At 42.2% G+C, this 19,166-nt stretch overlaps 1 protein-coding gene across 1 annotated transcript in view; it reads right to left on the bottom strand.

Annotated features, from left to right (window-relative positions):
* ARFGEF3 (ARFGEF family member 3) overlaps window positions 1-19,166 on the bottom strand; it is a 186,519-nt gene that overhangs the window by 18,953 nt on the left and 148,400 nt on the right. The window contains exons 25-32 of the mRNA XM_032160177.2: window positions 16,953-17,056; window positions 14,526-14,670; window positions 10,776-10,904; window positions 8,253-8,429; window positions 6,919-7,033; window positions 4,400-4,502; window positions 4,021-4,152; window positions 59-180 (exon numbers count right to left, since the gene is read on the bottom strand). Coding sequence (XP_032016068.1) covers window positions 59-180; window positions 4,021-4,152; window positions 4,400-4,502; window positions 6,919-7,033; window positions 8,253-8,429; window positions 10,776-10,904; window positions 14,526-14,670; window positions 16,953-17,056 — 1,027 coding nt within the window. The remainder of the gene's footprint in view (window positions 1-58; window positions 181-4,020; window positions 4,153-4,399; window positions 4,503-6,918; window positions 7,034-8,252; window positions 8,430-10,775; window positions 10,905-14,525; window positions 14,671-16,952; window positions 17,057-19,166) is intronic.

The raw sequence follows: 19,166 nt of genomic DNA, 5'->3' as shown, positions 1-19,166 counted from the left end.
GAAGTGAATGAACGTTCTTATTTATAAGCACCCTATGGGTTGAGATTTAGGTACTTACCTTTTCTTGGTGTGTCCATTTGGTTTTTCATCAGGAGGCAGCTCAATAATGAGCTGGCAGGACTGAGCATGGTCAAAGTTGTTTGGTGTCTTTGGTGAGCACTGGGTGTCCAGCATAAACACCTGTACGGGGGTGCAAAGGTACATTTCAGAACTCCAGTGTCCTCTGCTTGACCTGTCAGGGATCAGCTGGATGGCCCTGGGCAAGTTGAGCCTCATCTATAAAATGAGGATAATGGTTTCCTATTTGATATGTTTGTTGAGAGAGTTAATTGATATGTGTGTATTACATATGCAAAGCATTAGAACAGAGGAGTAAATAATCAGGGTTAGCCGTTGACAATAATACTAACAACGCTACTAGTTCTACCATGGGACAATTCATTATACCCCAAATAGCAGGAATTGACACTTAAATATTAACTACAAGTAACTAAAGAGGGGCTTTGTAAAAGATTATTTCTGATTTTTGAGTCTTTGGTATCATATTCAACACAGGGATGAAAAATGAGTTGGGACTTCTGTCAGGATTACTGATAGGACCACAGTGTTCTACTAGGCATGGCAGATGTGACTAAGAAAATAGTGAGCACTTATTGGATCTCTGACCCAAATGATTTTCTTTTACATGACTTAAAACACGTTCACTACTTTCCTCTGGAAATATTAGAATATATATATATTTTTGAGACAGGGTCTCACTCTGTTGTCCAGGCTGGAGTGCAGTGGTGTGATCATGGCTCACTGCAGCCTCCACGTCCCAGGCTCAAGTGATCCTCCCACCTTTGACCCTCGAGCAGCTGGGACCACAGGTGTGCACCACTATGCCCAGCTATTTTTTAAAAAAAATTTTTTCCTTTCAAGTTTTAAGTTTGGGGTCCATGTGCAGGATGTACAGGTTTCTTACATAGGTAAACATGTGTCATGGTGGCTTACTGCACAAGTCATCCCATCACCCAGGTATTAAGCCTAGCATCCATTAGCTATTCTTGCTGATGCTCTCCCTCCCCCATTCCCCACAGGTGCCCAGTGTGTATTGTTCTTTGCCATGTGTCCATGCGTTCTCATCAATCAGCTCCCACTTATAAGTGAGAACATGCAGTGTTTTCTGTCCCTGCATTAGTTTGCTGGGGATAATGGCCTCCAACTCCATCCATGTTCCTGCAAAGGACATGATCTCATTCCTTTTTATGACTGCATAGGATTCCATGTACCACATTTTCTTTATCCAGTTTATCATTTATGGGCATTTGGGTTGATTCCATGTATTTGTTATTGTAAATAGTGCTGCGATGAACATACATGTGCATGTATCTTTATAACAGAATGATTTATATTCCTTTGGGTATATGCCCAATAATGGGATTGCTGGGTCAAATGATATTTCTGCCTCTAGGTCTTTGAGGAATCACCACACTGTCTTCCACAATGGTTAAACTAATTTACACTCCTGCCAACAGTGTAAAAGCTTACTTTTTCTCTACAACCTCACCAGCAGATGTTGTTTTTTGACTTTTTACTAATAGCCATTCTGAGTGGTGTGAGATGGTATCTCATGGTGGTTTTGATTTGCATTTCTCTAATGCAGTGATGTTGAGCTTTTTTCATATGTTTGTTGGCCGCATGTATGTCTTCTTTTGAGAAGTGTCTGTTCAAGTCCTTTGCCCGCTTTTTAATGGAGTTGTTTTCTCCTTGTAAATTTAAGTTCCTTGTTGATTTCATAGAGATGGAGTCTTATGGTATTGCCTAGGCTGGTCTTGCACTCCTGGGCTCAAGCAATCCTCCTGCCTTGGCTGCCCAAAGTGCTGGGATTACAGGCATGAGTCACCATGCCCGGCAAGATTAGAATACTTTAAAAATATTTTCTTTCAAAATCTTGTAAGAATTATCAGATTTTCGAATAATGAGTTATTTTAAGAGTGAATACATAAGGAAAATTTGGGATCGAGGAAGAAATAGAGAAGTATTAAGAAGTGAAAGAAGGGCCAGGTGCAGTGGCTCATGCCTGTAATCCCAGCACTTTGGGAGGCTGAGGCAGGCGGATCATGAGGTCAGGAGTTTGAGACCAGCCTGGCCAACATGGTGAAACTCCATCTCTGCTAAAAATGCAAAAATTGGCTGGGTGTGGTGGTGCACACCTGTAATCCCAGCTACTCGGGAGGCTGAGGCAGGAGAATCACTTGAACCTGGAGGTAGAGGTTGCTGTGAGCCAAGATCACACCCTGCACTCCAGCCTGGGTGATAGAGCAAGTCTCAAAAAAAAAAACAAAAAAACAAAAAAACAAAAAACAGAAAAAGAAGTGAAAGATTCACTAAACAGTTATTGCTGTTCTTCTCCATTAATGATCTATTTCAGAAGATCCCATTGACTTTTTCATATTTTTGTTGTATGATTGGACAGGGTTGCAGAGACCACTGTATGCACATGTGCAAATGCTTTAGCCAGACATAACAACTGCGTATTTAGAGAAGCTACCCCTTTGGAGGGCCGCTTTCTTGGTTTCTCTGTTCTCACTTCTAGCTACACCATTGCTGCAGCAGCTACAACTGCCATGCTGCTAGAAGTGGCTCTTCATTGCAGCCTTACAACCTTTCTTCTGTCCCAACTTCTGCAGACTGGCCATGGAGGCTTCAGTGGGATGTGCTCCCTTCCTTCAGAACCAGCAGAATCATGAAGTCCCAGTTAGGCATGTGCTCAGCAGAGATGTGAGAAACTGAAGGTAGAAGGTTCTTGTCCCACTACCTCAGGATAGCTGGGAAAAGCCCCAAAGAGGCCAGACCTGGCTAAGAAACTTCTCAACTGATTGAGTTCTTTACATGGGTAATCAGGGGATCCTAGATTATCAGTGTGCTAATAGAAAATTTTATTAAGAATTTAAACAGATCTGGTAGAGAAAAGGGGCCTTCCCTTTTGAGTATAACTTCCAACTCATTTCTTCAAATTTAACTCAAATGTGACAGTTCAATTACATTTGTAAAACTTGTTTAATATTTTAAATACATACCATGCATACACATACATATGCATATGCAAAATAGTTTCTTCATATGAAGACCCAATTCAGGCATGTCTGTTGCTATTACATGATGGAATATTTAGCCAGTCAATGGTTGTTGGGAATTTAGTCCATTTCCATTTTTCACTACTATGAACAGCATGGTTATGAATATATGTGAATTCGGGGATGGCATTTAGCAGGACTGCTGCTGAGAGTCACATCCAGGGTTTCCTAGAGGCAGACTGCCATGTCACTTAGGAGCTTAGGGCATATCTGTAGCTTGTGATGCTACTGTATTCTTCTGATATTTCTGTGATTCAGTAACCTATTGATTCAACAAAGACATACTAAGCATATTCTCTAGGCCTTGCTCTAAAAATACCAAGGTAAATAGACAGAATGTGTTCTCTGCTCCTCAGGAGCTGACAACCAAATTTTGTGACTTCTTACACGTGTCTCAAGAAGGAAAAGCCATTGGTATATGATGATTCCTGCATGAGTGAATACACTTGAATTTTAATGTTACATTCAACTCAAATTTATTAAGCAACTTTTAAATGTTAAGTTCTGTGTTGTGAATGAAAGATACAAGAAAAAAAGCCCAAATAAGTTTGCCATTGTTAGGCACTCATAGTCTAGCAATAACAATAATAGCTAAGCAAATACTTATAGGTAGCTCAAGCAAGTTATATATAAAGGACAGTGGCGAGGCTGCTGAAAGGGTTCTATTTGATCTGGGCACTGGAGGATGCAACAAACAAGAGATGATGGACAGGAGGTAACGCTGTTGATTGGGTTCATGTCATTTCTGGCAAAGAATGGTAGTGGCAAGAGTTGGGAGCTACAAGGTGTATGTCCCTCAGGGAATGAAAGGCAATTTGGTGATGCGAGACCTTCAAGGAAGGTCTCCCAACATGTATTTCGAGTTTCTAGAGCCCCTGAGATCAAAAGCCCCTGCCCTTACCTGCTGGGCCATGGCTCGGATGCGCCAGTACTCGGCCTCGGCACTTGGGGAGGAGGACGGGGCCGCCACCCGCACCTGGCAGCCTTCGCCGCTGAAGCTCTCCGTGCCGCTGTGGAAGCAGCCCAGCAGGTCCTGGGGAGAAACAGCAGATGCTCACTGAGTGCATCCTGGTTCATGGGCCGGGCTCAGTCTTGGATCTGAGATTGTCACTGTGTCTGAGACAAAAGTACTGACCCAGCAACTTCTTTCTCACTCTGCAAGATCTAAAGTGAGACTGCCTGCTCAGAGGAGGCAGAACCCATGTGCCCAACAGGATAAGGGATCAGGAGCTAAAGATGGTTCGAACTGCGCCAGGGAGGGCTTCCTCCCAGTGATGTACCTTCACTGGCTTCAGTGTGGCAGAGAACGCATCTTGCAGGGCACAGCAGGCAAGCCTCCACATCTCCTCAGTGAACACAGGGCCCGCTGTCACAAGGACGTATCTGCGAAAAGAAACAAATAAAGGAGTTTTGTTGTTGTTGTTTTGAGATGGAGTTTTCCTCTTGTTGCCCAGGTTGGAGTGTAATGGCATGATCTTGGCTCATTGGAAACTCCATCTTCTGGGTTCAAGCAATTCTCCTGCCTCAGCCTCCCAAGTAGCTGGGATTACAGGCATGCGCCTCCATGCCTGGCTAATTTTGTATTTTTAGTAGAGACAGGGTTTCTCCATGTTGGTCAGGCTGGCCTCGAACTCCCAACCTCAGGTGATCTACCCACCTCGGCCTCCCAAAGTGCTGGGATTATAGGTGTGGGCCATCGTGCCCAGCCGCAAAGGAGTCTTGAATTCCATTTTGTTGCCACAAAATTTAGGCTATATGGACTCATGCACAGGTTTATTCTGCAGCTCCCTGCCAAGTCTCCCTGTCTTCAACCATCCAGTATTCCATTGTCAAAAATACTACTTCCTAAACCATTTTAATATAGAAATATCAACGGATCCCCTCTATAAATAGGCCAGTCATTAAACGTAGATTTGTATGCAAGACTGTATATATTCTGTAGTGATTTTTGGATTCTAGTTCCATTTTCCATCACTCCTCTACAACAAGCAAAACCAACCCCCAAACTCTTATCTCAATGCTATTCTGTTCTTCTGCTTGGAAAGTCCCCACCTCCCCCATGCCTGTCCACCTTGGAGGATGTGACCAGTGTCACTGCTACAACAAGGTCCTTGCTTCACCGTCACCATTTTTCATGTGACCCGCTCTCCCATGTGCCTGGCTTATTTCACTTAGCATAATAACCTCCAGTTCCCTCTATGTTGTTGTAAATGACAGAATCCCTTTTGAGACGGAATCTTGCTCTGTTGCCCAGGCTGGAGTGCAGTGGTGCCATCTCATCTTATTGCAACCTCTGCCTCCCGGGTTCAAGCAATTCTCCTGCCTCAGCCTCCTGAGTAGCTGGGACTACAGGCGCCCGCCACCATGCCCAGCTAACTTTTGTATTTTTAGTAGAGACAGGGTTTCACCACATTGGCCAGGCTAGTCTCGAAGTCCTGACCTTGTGATCTGCCTGCCTCGGCCTCCCAAGTGCTGAGAACCCCATTCTTTTTTATGGCTGAATAGTACTCCATTGTGTGTATGTATCACATTTCCTTTATGCATTCATCTGTTGATGGACACTGATACGGTTTGGCTGTGTCCCCATCCCAATCTCATCTTGAATTCCCATGTGTTGTGGGAGGGACCCAGTGAGAGGTAACTGAATCATGGGGCCGGGTCTTTCCCATGCTGTTGTAGTGAATAAGTCTCATGAGATCTGATGGTTATAATGAGTTTTCCCTGAGCCAGTGGTATAGTTCCAGTCCAAGTCTGAAACTCTGAGAACTGGGAGAAATAAGTAAGTACAGTCCAGGGGCAGGAGAAGACTGATGTTCCAGCTCAAACAGTCAGGCAGGCAAAGTACCCTCTTACTCGGCCTTTTTGTTCTATTCAGGTCTTCAACTGATTGGACGAGGCCCACCCACATTAGGGAGGGCCATCTGCTTTGCTATCTCCATCAATTCCAATGTTCTTCTCATCCAGAAACACCCCCAGAGACACACCCACAATAATGTTTGGCCAAATGTCTGGGTACCCTGTCGCCCTGAGCAAGCTCTCTCTTTGCCTGCCACCATCCATGTAAGATGTGACTTGCTCCTCCTCACCTTCTGCCATGATTGTGAGGCCTCCCCAGCCACGTGGAACTGTAAGTCCATTAAACCTCTTTTTCTGCCCAGTCTTGGGTGTGTCTTTATCAGCAGCATGAAAATGGACTAATACTGACACTTAGGTTGCTTCCAAATTTTGACTATTGTGAACATGGGAGTGCAGCTATCTCTTTGATATAATTATTTCCCTTCTTTTGAGTATATACCCAGCAATGGGATTGCTGATTGTATGATACCTCTATTTTTAGTTTGAAGAGCCTCCAAACTGTTCTCCATAGTGGTTGTACTAATTTACATTCCCACCGACAGTGTACGAGGGTTCCCTTTTCTCCACATCCTCTCCAGCATTTGTTATTACCTGTCTTTTGGATAAGCTATTTTAGCTGGGATGAGATGATAGCTCATTGTACATTCAATTTGCATTTCTCTTATGATCACTGATGCTGAGCACCTTTTCATATACCTGTTTGCCTTCTGTATGTCTTTGAGAAACTGAACCAGAATACTTTGTATAATGTCTTACACAATACACATTTGCTGACTGAACACTGAAATGAAGAATTATTAGCACGTAGTCATTTTTAATTACAAAAGTCTACTGACAGAAAGCAATCCAAAAAGTCGATTCCTACCACAAAGACAATTTAATTTCCTTAGATTTTTAAATAAAAACTCCAGCTTTGTGGAGAGTCAGGAAAGCTTTTCCTCACCTAATACAGGAGCAGCCCACTCTGGAGATGGTTTCAGTGGGCTTGGCCACACAGGCGACTAGCAGCTCAAAGAGGTCCTTCAGCATGGTATTGATCATGCTCTCGTACCTGATGTCTATGGGAAACAGCAAAATCACAGTTTCACGCAGCGCTAGTGTAAAGGGATAGATTGAAATGGCCATCTACAGCAACAGAGGAAAGTCTGAATGATAAGCAAATATCTGGGAAAAAGAAATAGAACAATGAGAAAAATGGCCATATCCTCCTCCCCCCCCCAAAAAAAACCCCAGTAAAACAATAATTTTCTTGGATTTTTACCCAATTTCAGCATGTTTCATCCACCTCTAGAGAAATAAAAATGAAATACGCAGTTCACTTTTATGTGTTGCTGTATCAGAGTCTCACACTGTGCGAAGCAATGACCCGGCCAGGAACATGTGGCTACCCTTAGGGGTATGGTTACCAGTTATCACCTACATGTGGAAAAACTCACTTGTTTTCTTTCGCAATTGGTGTTCTTTTTTGGCAGGGTAAATTGTCCTTGCTAAACTTAATAGAGACACAGTTTCCTTTATTAGCTTTGTTAGTCTCCCCTGGGGTCAACATCCTCCTTAGTTTCTCTGTCCTCTCCAGCAAGGGAACCTCTTCCCTTACACCGTGATATGCCAGTCCTTCGAGTTATAAGCTCTGTGGGTAGCAGCAATGTTTCTTCTGCTCCCGGACACCCGGATCTTCACACATGTGGCTCCACTGGGACCACATCCCCTGCCTCTAGGTCCCTCTCCATCTGCTGACTTCAGCATACTGTCCATCCCACACTTCCACAGCCTTTACAAAGTACCATCAATATTAAGAAATTTCTCTTCACCCCTAGCCTGTTTAGCTACTTCTTGCCCACAATGGAAGCCTTTTCTAAAACCCTGCCTCCTCCATTTAGCCTCCCCAGATGAAGCAGGGTGACAGGATATACCCCCCACCCCACCCCTCCACAGGCTACAGGGATATTGCTTCTTTTTTTTTTTTTTATATACTTGAATTTGCCTCCCTTCTCCTAACGCACAAGTACCCCAGACCTCTTATTAGGTATTTTATTTTCTACCACACATATATTTTGAGCATTCGGTTTGAAAATTTTGTAGAAGACACATGGGTATGAATTTTCTCTTTGAAAATCTATTAGAAGGCTGGCACTGACCGTGTTGTTCTATTTTAATAATTCCCAGGACAAAAACCCTGCATTCGTATTTGCATTAGGTATTTACTACACCGTTTTAGCTGACGGTGCTGTCTACCACAGAAATACCCAGAATGAACTGCTCTGGCACTTCAGATACCTGAATGTAGAAAGCTTTGAATGTGCTCCACCACCAGCTCACAGGACAGACCAATAGCATGCTTGAAATTGGCAGAGGCCATATCCCAGTAGGAATGGTCTTTATGGCTCCGGCGGAGCCAAAGGGACATCACAGGAAGGAGGAGGTGAACCACTGCATAGATACCAAACCCTGGTCCTGAAAGAGAAAAGTCAGCATAGTAACAACCTGTAATAAAAGGGAAGCTCTTTGCCTCCACCTGGCATTGTTGATCTCTTTGGAAGGATCCCTATATTTGCTGAGAAAGTGCAGGGAAAAATAATTTACTGCTGATGGGGGAATATATGGTCTTCAGTGGCATTTTTCCTTTTTGTCTCTGCAGGGTTTTAGTTATGTGAGCAATAGGTGAATATACTCCTAAAACATTCAAATATTGCTGGTAAAGCTAAAATATCACCTGGTCAACTCCTAGGACCTAAATGTAAACACACAAATACACATGTGTGTATAAGAAAATAGCCTTTGAAATCACATATTTATGAAATCTACCTACATGGGGAAATATAGAGTTTTATTTTTATTTTATATAAATGAGATAATGTAAACTTCGGTCTGCATACTCGTTTTTTATTTTTTTACTTAACAATAGTGTTAGAGCTGGCCACAGTAGTGCACACCTGTAATCTCACCTAGAGGCATGAGGATTGCTTAATTAAGCCCAGTAGTTTAAGACTAGCTTGGGCGACATTGTGAAATCCCTTCTCAAAAAAAAAAAAAAAAAAAAAAAAATTAGCTGGCCATTGTGGAGTGCTGGTAGCCTCGGCAACTTGGGAGGCTGAGGTGGAAGGATCGCTTGAGCCCAGGAATTTGAGACTGCAGTGAGCTATGATCACACCACTTGCTCCAGCCTGGCAAGACCTCCAATTCGAAGAAAACCCCAAAAGTGTTAGAGATTATTCTTTGTCAGCAAATTTGGATATTCCTCATTTTTTATTGCCACATACTATTTCTGCTGTATTTACGTACAGCAGTTTACTTATCCATTTCCTTACTGATGAACATTTAAGGTGTTTCTGATTTTCTTTGTTTTATAGACTATGCTATAACGAAAATCATTGTGCTTCTTTGTTCAACATCGTGGAAATGTTGATGAGTTTTTGAAGTTATGATTACAAAAGCAAAGCATCCATTTTATAATAAATAAACGTGGAAATTACATGAGAATACAAAAGAAAAAACTCATCTAGAGATAATCACATTTTGATGTATTTCCTTTTAGGACTTTTTGAATGTATGTGTGTTTGTATTTATAATTGCATAAAATTTCATATAGTTGAGATTGCACTCCATAGTATGTGCATTTTAACATAATGCTTTGTAAGTAATTATTCCCGTCATTGAATATTATTCACAGATATTAATTTTAACGCCTGCAGAATATTTACATGCTTTTACCACAATTAACTGCTTCCCATATAGGGTGTTCATAATTTTTGGTATTCAAGATGTTTCAGCAAACATCTTATATATACAATTTTGTCTTTATTATTGATAATTTACTTAGATGACAGGCTCCTAGGAACAAAAGCGGATTAAATGCTCTTCACACACATTTAGTGGCAATCAGTGTGAAAGCAGAAAATGGTACTGATGAGTAAAACAGATTTAGAAACAGTGGTTTGCAATTCTATAAAATACCTACGTATTCTTTGATGGAAGGCTTTTAACTTTTTAACGTGGGAGTATCTATGGTGTTTTTTTAAACATAATATAAACTTTGCTATAGATTTTGAAACGGTATCAATTATCAAGTCTTCATTACAATGAGTACAAACCTCCTCTTAGTAAGAAAGTGGCTTCATTTAGGGTCTGATTGTTAATAAAATACTTAAATTTCTATAAAAAAAAGTTTCTTTGATCTTGAGAAATTGGGATGTATAAATATATATACTAAAATTGATTAATTCACAACAGGAAATAAATTCCTAAAAGTCATTCTTTTCTCATACTCTCAGGGTCCTTGTACCAGGTGAGGACTAAATGTCTTTTTCCAAATCTAATCACCTATGACCCTTACACAAACGGGGTGTTGCCGCCTTAATACTGCATATAGCTGCAAGTGGTTTGTTTATATTACTGGAAGACCCAGTAAGCCCAACCAACAGCCCAGGGCCAAGAGCATGTGACTGTGAGATCCTGCCACAAAGGAAGGCGGTGACCATGGAACATAGCAAAGCCAAATGGCTCTTGGAGACGCTGATACCATAGCCTTGGTCTGATTAATGTGGAGCTCCTGCACATCCAACTAACTGGCCACCACACGATACTTGTAACCAGACTTCTAGGAAGACATGTAAACAATACATAGGCCATATCTTAAGCATCACTACCATTCAACAAACATTTATAGAGCATCTCTTACGTGTGAAGCTTTGTACTAAGTCTAGGAAACAGTGAAAACAGGCAGATACCTGCAGAAATACCCTCTTGAAAAGAGTTATATGTATAACCACCCCTCCAAAAGACGGACATAGAAATATTTACCTGGTGTTTTGGTCACATCTCTCAACAGCTCAAAGAGTAAATCCAAAGTTGGTGGTTGGTGCTGCCGTGGACAATTGGACACAGCCGCTGTCAGCTGCTCCAGCAGGATTATCCAGACTTCTATCAGACCTGGAAACCAAAAAGCAGACCTGTATGAAATCCAGTTAGACCCAATGAATAATCATCCCAAGATCCAATTAAACATTGTATGTAAACTGCCAAGTGCTATACAGATGTGAGCCATCACCCAGCGTGTTAGCCTTCAGTGGCCATAGACATGAACAGATGATGATTTATGTGTTCTGACAAAGTCAAGGGGAAAAATACTGCCACATTTCCTCCTTCTTCCCCTTTAATAAAAAGGTGATAGGGTAAGGAAATTTTACCATGTTGAAATGGCTGTCAGGTTTCTTGGGAGCTGATGATACCAAACAAATGAGGTATCCATCCAATTCTACCACCTTCATCTATCTTTCTTTAAAAAATGATTTTATTGTGGTAAATATATAGAACAGAAAAAGCCATTTTAGCCATTTCTACTAGTACAATTCAGTGGTATTCATGACAACAATGTTGTGTAACTATCACTACTGTTTCCAAAACGTTTTCATCTCAAACAGAAACCCTGGAACTATTAAACAGTTACTCTCCTTTCTTCCTCACTCCAGTCCCTGGTACCTCTAACGTACTATAAATTATGGTTGATTTTGAGCTGTGATAGTGGTGTCATGTTTATGTTTGTTATCTTTAAAGAACACACACTGAAACATCTACGGATGAAATGCTATGTTGAGGATTTGCCTTAAAATATGGAGAAAGAGGAAGAGAGATCGAAGATATACATGATCCAAGATTAGCCATAAATTGATAGTAGTTGAAGCTGGGTGATAAGTCTGTTATATTATTCTGTTCAGTTCTGTATATTCTACATATGTACATCTGTATATGTATATATTTTGTATATTCAAAATATACAAGTTTTGTATATGTTTGAAATTTCTATAAGAGGAAAAATGTAATTATTTGCCTTTGAAAACCAAAGGAATAATATCTGATAATGTATCAATGTTGAGGATTGTTTAATTTTTTAAAACTAAAGCTGTTACTGATTTTTGTTCTGATTTACTATGTCTACATAATGATAACTTTAAAGTCCTAGTTACATTGATTATGTAGAAAACTTAGATAGGTGCTGGACTGAACTGTATCCCTTAGAAGATGGGGTTCCTAGAAAAAAATCAAAGATTTGCACAAATGGGAAAGAGAATGCTTGCCATTACATACCTAACCATTTACAACTGTTTTAAAGAATGTATTATAGATAAACAACATTAGCTTCTGCTTATAATGATCTGGGTTTGAGGTTTAAAATGCTAAGTAAAAATTGTTCTTATCTAATCATTAAACTGAAACCTCTATTAGGCAATATCTAGCCAACTTTCTTTTTTTTTTTTTTTTTTGAGGCGGAGTCTCGCCCTGTCGCCCAGGCTGGAGTGCAGTGGTGCGATCTCAGCTCACTGCAAGCCCCGCCTCCCAGGTTCACGCCATTCTCCTGCCTCAGCCTCTCAGAGTAGCTGGGACTACAGGCACCCGCCACCACGCCCGGCTAATTTTTTTGTATTTTTAGTAGAGACGGGGTTTCACCATGGTCTCGATCTCCTGACCTCGTGATCTGCCCGCCTCGGCCTCCCAAAGTGCTGGGATTACAAGCGTGAGCCACCGCGCCCGGCCTTAGCCAACTTTCAATACTTTAATTGTTCTCTATATTAGATATTCTTTCCTATAATTATTCCTCACAACTAATCTGAACTTGTGAGTTTTTTTTTTTTTTTTTTTGAGACGGAGTCTCGCTCTGTCACCCAGTCTAGAGTGCAGTGGCACAATCTCGGCTCACTGCAACCTTCACCTCCCAGGTTCAAGCGATTCTCTGCCTCAGCCTCCCAAGTAGCTGGGATTACAGGTGCCCACCACCATGCCTGGCTAATTTTGTAGTTTTAGTAAACACAGGGTTTCACCACGTTGGCCAGGCTGGTCTTAAACTCCTGACCTCGTGATCCACCCGCCTCGGCCTCCCAAAGTGTTGGGATTACAGGCGTGAGCCACCGCACCTGGCCTGAACTTGTGAGATTTTGTTGTTTATAATCTTCATCGAAAATTTTACATCTCCTAGCCACCCCCACAAAATTTGTAACACCAAAATAAAACAAAACAAAAAACCTTCCCCTCAAAAGTCCTTTTATAAAAGAGTTTGAAATAACCTATACCCAGAAGTTAGACCTATTTGAGGGTATGATATCCAATTCTAGATGTAGAACAGGACAGGGTCTTCTGAGACAGAAGACAGAAGGCGTGAGCATGAGTTATTCTATCTGAAAATGATCCACAGTTACTAGTTTGAACTCTGATTCGCCGGAGATCACATGGGACCTAATTTGAAACAAATTCTTTAAAATCAGTCCTTTCATGAGCCTTCAGCTTCAACGGTCACAAATAGAGTCTCTCTTTAGTAATGGCTTAATTTCCCCAGTCTCTAACCAAATAGTCCTGTAGGAAGTAATTATATAATGATTTGTTTTCTAAAAGATACTAAAAGACAATTATCAGCCAATTTAAGTACCTAGGCACCAATGGAACTTCATTCCAATTTGCTAAAGTCAAGAGAATTGAGAGTTAGAAACTACTTAAGTGGAATCTGCAAATCTGCACTAGTTTTAGACAGAGGAATCCATTTTTAAAAGGATGGGTATAGAGGCATCCATTGTAAAGTGATGTTTTTGGAAAGTCCATGGAAACTTTAAGCAGACTTATTGTGACAGAATTACAAAAAATAACTACCAAAATAAATGATCATTCTTATGATCTATGCTATGGTTTGAATATTTCCCCCGAAGTTCACATGTTCATGGCATGTGCAGTAAAAGATTATTCTGGAGTCTTACAATTTAATGTCTGCTCTGTTGTGTTTTTCGGCTCACCTGGGGCATGTTGCTCCTGTCTTGCCTATTTCTCCCCCTTTAGAACATGAATGTCTATCCTATGCCTTCCTACCATTGTATTTTGGAAGCATGCAATTTGTTAATTTCACAGGCCCACAGCTGGAGAGGAATATGCTTTGGAATGAATCATGCCTTTAGTCTCAACTGTACCTGATTTAGATGAGACTCTTGAGTTGGTGCTGAAACAAGTTAAGGCTTTGGGACTATTGGGATGGAATTAATGTATTCTGCATGTGAGAAGAACCTGAACTTTGGGGGCCAGAGTGGAATGCTATGGTTTGAATGTGTCCCCCAACATTCATTTGTTGGAAACTTTATCCATAATGCAACAGTGTTAACAGGTGGGACCTTTAAGAGGTGATTAGGTCATGAGGGCTCTGTCCTCATGAATGGATTAATATTGTTATCATGAACGTGAGTTAGTATCTTGGGAGTGGGTTCCTGATCAAAGCATGAGTTTGGCCCCCCTTCCTCTCCCCACCACCCCGAACTCCTTGAGCGCTCTCTTGCCCTTCCTCTTGGGATGATACAGCAAGAGGGCCCTCATCAGAGGCAACCCCCTCAACTTTTGGCTTCTCAGCCTTCAGAACTGTAAGAAATAAATCTGTTATTTATCACTCCCAAGTATTCTCTTATAGCAGCACAAAATGGACTAAGACAATTCCTAGAAGCTTAAGGTACTTCATTTACGACTTAAGCTTCTGGGAATATGAACACAGCAAATAACCTAGTTTAGTCCAATCAATTAACTTACCGGTGTCATCATCAAAATCAGACAGGACTGATTCAATTCCATCCTCACTGCTGGCTGACTGTTCCTGAAGTCTTCGAGGCAAGCTGGCAAGTCTCCCACTAAGGAATATTGGCTTCAAGGGCATTTTGTAGATTTTGGCCAATAACTAAATTTAAAAAAGACAAACTGCAATTATATGTTGGAAAAAGCTGCATTGTGGGTTTTAAAGAATAATGAAATTATACGCTACTACTAAAAGGAGATGGGAAACTAGACATTGAAAATTTGATTGTTCGTGATTTGGATTTATAAAGGTAGCTTACGAGAGGCATCTATCCGATGAAGCAGATGAAATAGCATTCAATGGCAACAAAAAAGTGGAGGGAAAAAGGATCCTATGGATAATTGTTCAGTATCTTAATTATATATGAGTTTTATAGACTTTTATAAACCTACCGAAGGAACCATGAAACATGTTGAGAATTTTTGCCTAAGCGAATAAGTGTTCTGTGGGGATCACTGAGAAGACAGTCCATAGGCAAATGAGATACCAGAGTCTGATTTCTCCTTCCCTTGACTCAACCTCTGAGGAAACACAGGGACAAGAGCAGTTGGAGAAATGCAGGAGGCTGGGGCCAGGAGGGAGAGAGGAAGGTCTCAGAAGCAGAGCCAGCAGAGTGGCCTGGGTTCTTTAGTCCCCTCTTGGGACTAGCACCCAGGCACCCCTGAGCTCTCTGTTACTGGGACAGACTTCCAAAGATCCTTATGTCTTCATGAATTAGAATCCTGCCATGCCCACATTGTTCAGGGAACCAGGGCTGTGAGCAAACAGACAAAATTCCTGTCCTGGTGGGTCTCACCAACTACAATCCTTTCTAAAATAAGCAAATTCCAGACATAAATGCTACAGGAAAAACTAAACAGGTGGTACTAGAAATAGTGAAGGCTGGGCCTGGTGGGTTATGCCTGTCATTTTAGCACTTTGGGAGGCCAAGGCTGGCGAATCACTTGAGATCTGGAGTTCAAGACCAGCCTGGACAACATGGCGAAACCCCATCTCTACTAAAGATACAAAAATTAGCTGAGTGTGGTGGCGCATGCCTGTAATCCCAGCTACTCGGGAGGCTGAAGCAGGAGAATCGCTTGAACCTGGGAGGCAGAGGTTGTAGTGAGCTGAGATCATGCCACTGCACACCAGCCTGGGCAACAGAGCAAGACTCTGCAAACAAACACAAAAAACAAACAAACAAAAAAGTGGGGGAATCTTGGCAGGAATTGGCAGATCCTTTAGCCCTGTGCTCTGAGGAGGTAACGTTTCAGATGAGATCTGGGAGATAAAGAGTGGCACCTAGAATCTGGGGAGAGAGTCCCAGCAGAGGAAGCAGAGATGGCCCTGCACAGCAGTGAGCAGGTGTATTTCCGGGAGGGCAGAAGCTCAGCGTGGCTATAGCACTGTGAGTAAGAGGGAAGGATGTGAGGGTGGAAAGGGAGCCGGGCAGGGGTCACGTCATACGGGGCCTGGGGGAGGCAGCTGGACGGAGAAGCCAGGGCTGCATGTCCCTTTTAAAGCCATGGGCTCAATGCTATCACCCAGGAAGAGGTTGTACGTAGATCCCCAAAGAGGCCCAGGGACACCACCTGAGAAGACATGTGAGAAAGTGTTGAGAGAGGGGTGCCACTGAAGCTTAGAGAGAAACGGCCTCAGGGAGGGGGCATGGTGTCAGGCAGAGGATGGACACAATGATGGTCACTGCTCACTTTGACAAATGCTGTTTTATTCTCTTTACTAGATTTAAAAAAATTATTTTTGAGACAGAGTCTTGCTCTGTCACCCAGGCCGGAGTGCAATGGCATGATCTCAGTTCGCTGCAACCTCCACCTCCTGGGTTGAAGCAATTCTCCTGCCTCAGCCTCCCCAGTAGCTGAGATTACAGGCGCATGCCACCACGCCTAGCTAGTTTTTGTATTTTTAGTAGAGACGGGATTTTACCATGTTGTCCAAGCCGGTCTTGAACTCCTAACCTCAGGTAATCCGCCCATCTCTGCTAGATGATCTTGACTGAGCATGTCTTTCTTTTATTAATGTCCCCCTTCACTGCTTGCACCCCTGTCCTCCACTTTTTGGTGCCCTCAGGAAGACTTCCCATGACCTCGTGACCCCTTCCCCTAAAACCTCATGCAAATATAGGGATTCCAGTAGTTCAGGCATCTGAGCGTCAGGGAAAAGTTTCAGAGACCTCAGCATCCAGTTGTGTGTTCTAGTATGTCTTCATTATTTTCTTTCCTTCATGGAAAAAGGAGGGACAAAAATGTATACTCCACATCTGCGCCCCAATCTCCTCAGACGGCAAAGTGTCTCTCTCGGGCTTCAGCAAAAGACCCCCTACGCGTGTTTTTGGAGCATATTCCGAGGCAGGTTTCCAGGCCCCCGCTGGGCCATTCCCCTACCTGAGAGCAGCGCCTGAGGTAATCCAGGGCTGGGAGGCACAGGTCTGTGGACGGGGCTCCGGGTGCCGGGGCACAGTCTCCAATCTCTTTACAGTCCACCTCCCCTAGGGACGGCATGGGAGACAGAGACCAACAGTGTTACCCTTGCGGGCCCCCTTCTAACAGGAGACCTGTTTACTCACATAGCACTAGTGCACCAGATAGCTATTAAACGAGAGTGGGAGAAAAGGAGAAAAATGACTCCAAATTGCACAACCCTGAGGAAAAATCCTTTCAGCCATTCTCCTGGCTGCATGTGCACATGTTAAATACATTTGGGACCATACCTTTCCTATCATTTTGTTGAGATAATATGGTTAGTAGCTCACCCTTCCACTAAACAATCAGCATTTCCTCTCTCTTCTACCACAGTACTTTCAGTGGCTGGACAGTGTTCCTTTGTACATGGGCACATGGTAAATGACATTTCTGGGACCTGCTGTTGGATAGAGTGACTTTTGATGACAGAGGACAATCCCAGAGACAAGGCCTGGATTGGGCTGGAATGAAGCGCTTCCCTCTCTCCATTTGGAAAAGGATTTCTTTCCCTGCCAGTGCGTGGCACTAAATGCTGATGATAAATGAGGTCTCTGGGAAGAGTCTAAACATCTGGGGTTTAGGGACAGAGACTACTTAATTGCATTTAAATGATTTTTCTATTTTTTGTACATATCTAGAGATTTAACATGTCTGTGGAGCGGTATCTAGGTTTTTCTATAAGAATGGTAACTGAATTATTATAATTTTTCTTCTTGAATCTATTTCTATGCATTTAATCAAATCATTCCATGTACTGTAATTGTTACTAATTGTCTACAATTGTAAGAGCTAGAACCCTCCCATGTGAGTAAACAGACCTAATTACTAGGCATTAGTTAAAATTCAGAAGCAAAGAGGCATGTTTCTCCTTAAAAAACCAAAAAACATTTCTTATGTTTTCGATCAAGGGTTAGCAAATGTTTTTGGCAAAGGGCCAGAGAGTAAATACTTCAGGCTTTGCAGGTCATACTGTCTTTATTGCAACCGCTCAACTCTGCCTGGTAGTATGGAAGCAGCCATCCACAAATGAACATGGCTATGTTTTAATAAAACTGTATTTATAAAAACTGTGGGCCATAGCTTGCCAAATCCTGGTTTAGATGAACACATCTTTTAATATAAAAACACAGACCAGGTCAAATTCATGTTGAAATAAGCAGGTGGGAATTAACAATAAATTCATTTCCTATCCATGATTACAGTAGGCGTCCCAAAGTTTAGATTGTGGCCACTGTGTATTTGAACGCATCCAAGTCTATGTGAATGGCACTCCCTGGAGCCAGGCAGGACACAGGCACCATGACTATACAAGGGGCTCTGCCTTTTCCACCGATCCCAGGCCCCACACAAATAATTCCACTTTATAATTCACAGAAGAAAACAGAGGCTGTCTTCAATGTCCTCTATGTGATGGTTTATTTTAGATGTCAACTTGACTGGATTAGGGGAGACCCAGATCACTGATAGAGCATGATTTCTGGGTGTGTCTGTGAGGTTGGTTCTGGAAGAGGCTGGCATTTGAATCAGACTGAGTAAGGGAGCTCCACCCTCACCCAGTGCAGGCAAACACCCTCTAATCAGCCAAGGCCCAGGGAGAACAAAAGGCAGAGCAAAGGAGAATTCTCTGTGTCTCTGTCTCTGGAGCTGGGATATCCTCCTCCTCTTGTCTTAGAACTACAGGTTCTTGGGCCTCTTGCTTTGGATTAAGAGTTACACCATCAGTGCCCCGCGTTTTGGGGCCTTTGAACTTGAACTGAGCCATGTTATCAGCTTCCTTGGTTTTCCAGCTTGCAGATGGTCTATCGTGGGACTTCTCAGCCTCCATAATTGTAGGAATGTTCTAAGATTTCCAACCTTAGTCAATATTATATTAAATAATTGCCCTTATGCAGAAACCTATTCTCAGTGTCATATGATTAGCAGCTTGAGTTTGATTTCCCAACTTTTTAGCAAAAGTTAAGAATTCCTCCTACCCCAGGCTTTATTAATTATAAAATGCATTTTCGAAGTATAGAAGTCCCCCTTCTCGAAAGCCTTGTGCATTTCAGAAACTACCCAGACGATTTTATACTTAATTTAGAAACACCTTAACAAAATAGATTCTCATTATACAACATGACATGCGATAGGAGATTT

Source organism: Hylobates moloch, unplaced genomic scaffold (assembly GCF_009828535.3).
Source record: "Hylobates moloch isolate HMO894 unplaced genomic scaffold, HMol_V3 SCAFFOLD_2, whole genome shotgun sequence".
Lineage (NCBI taxonomy): Eukaryota > Metazoa > Chordata > Mammalia > Primates > Hylobatidae > Hylobates > Hylobates moloch.
This window is presented reverse-complemented; position numbering and strand designations above follow the sequence as displayed.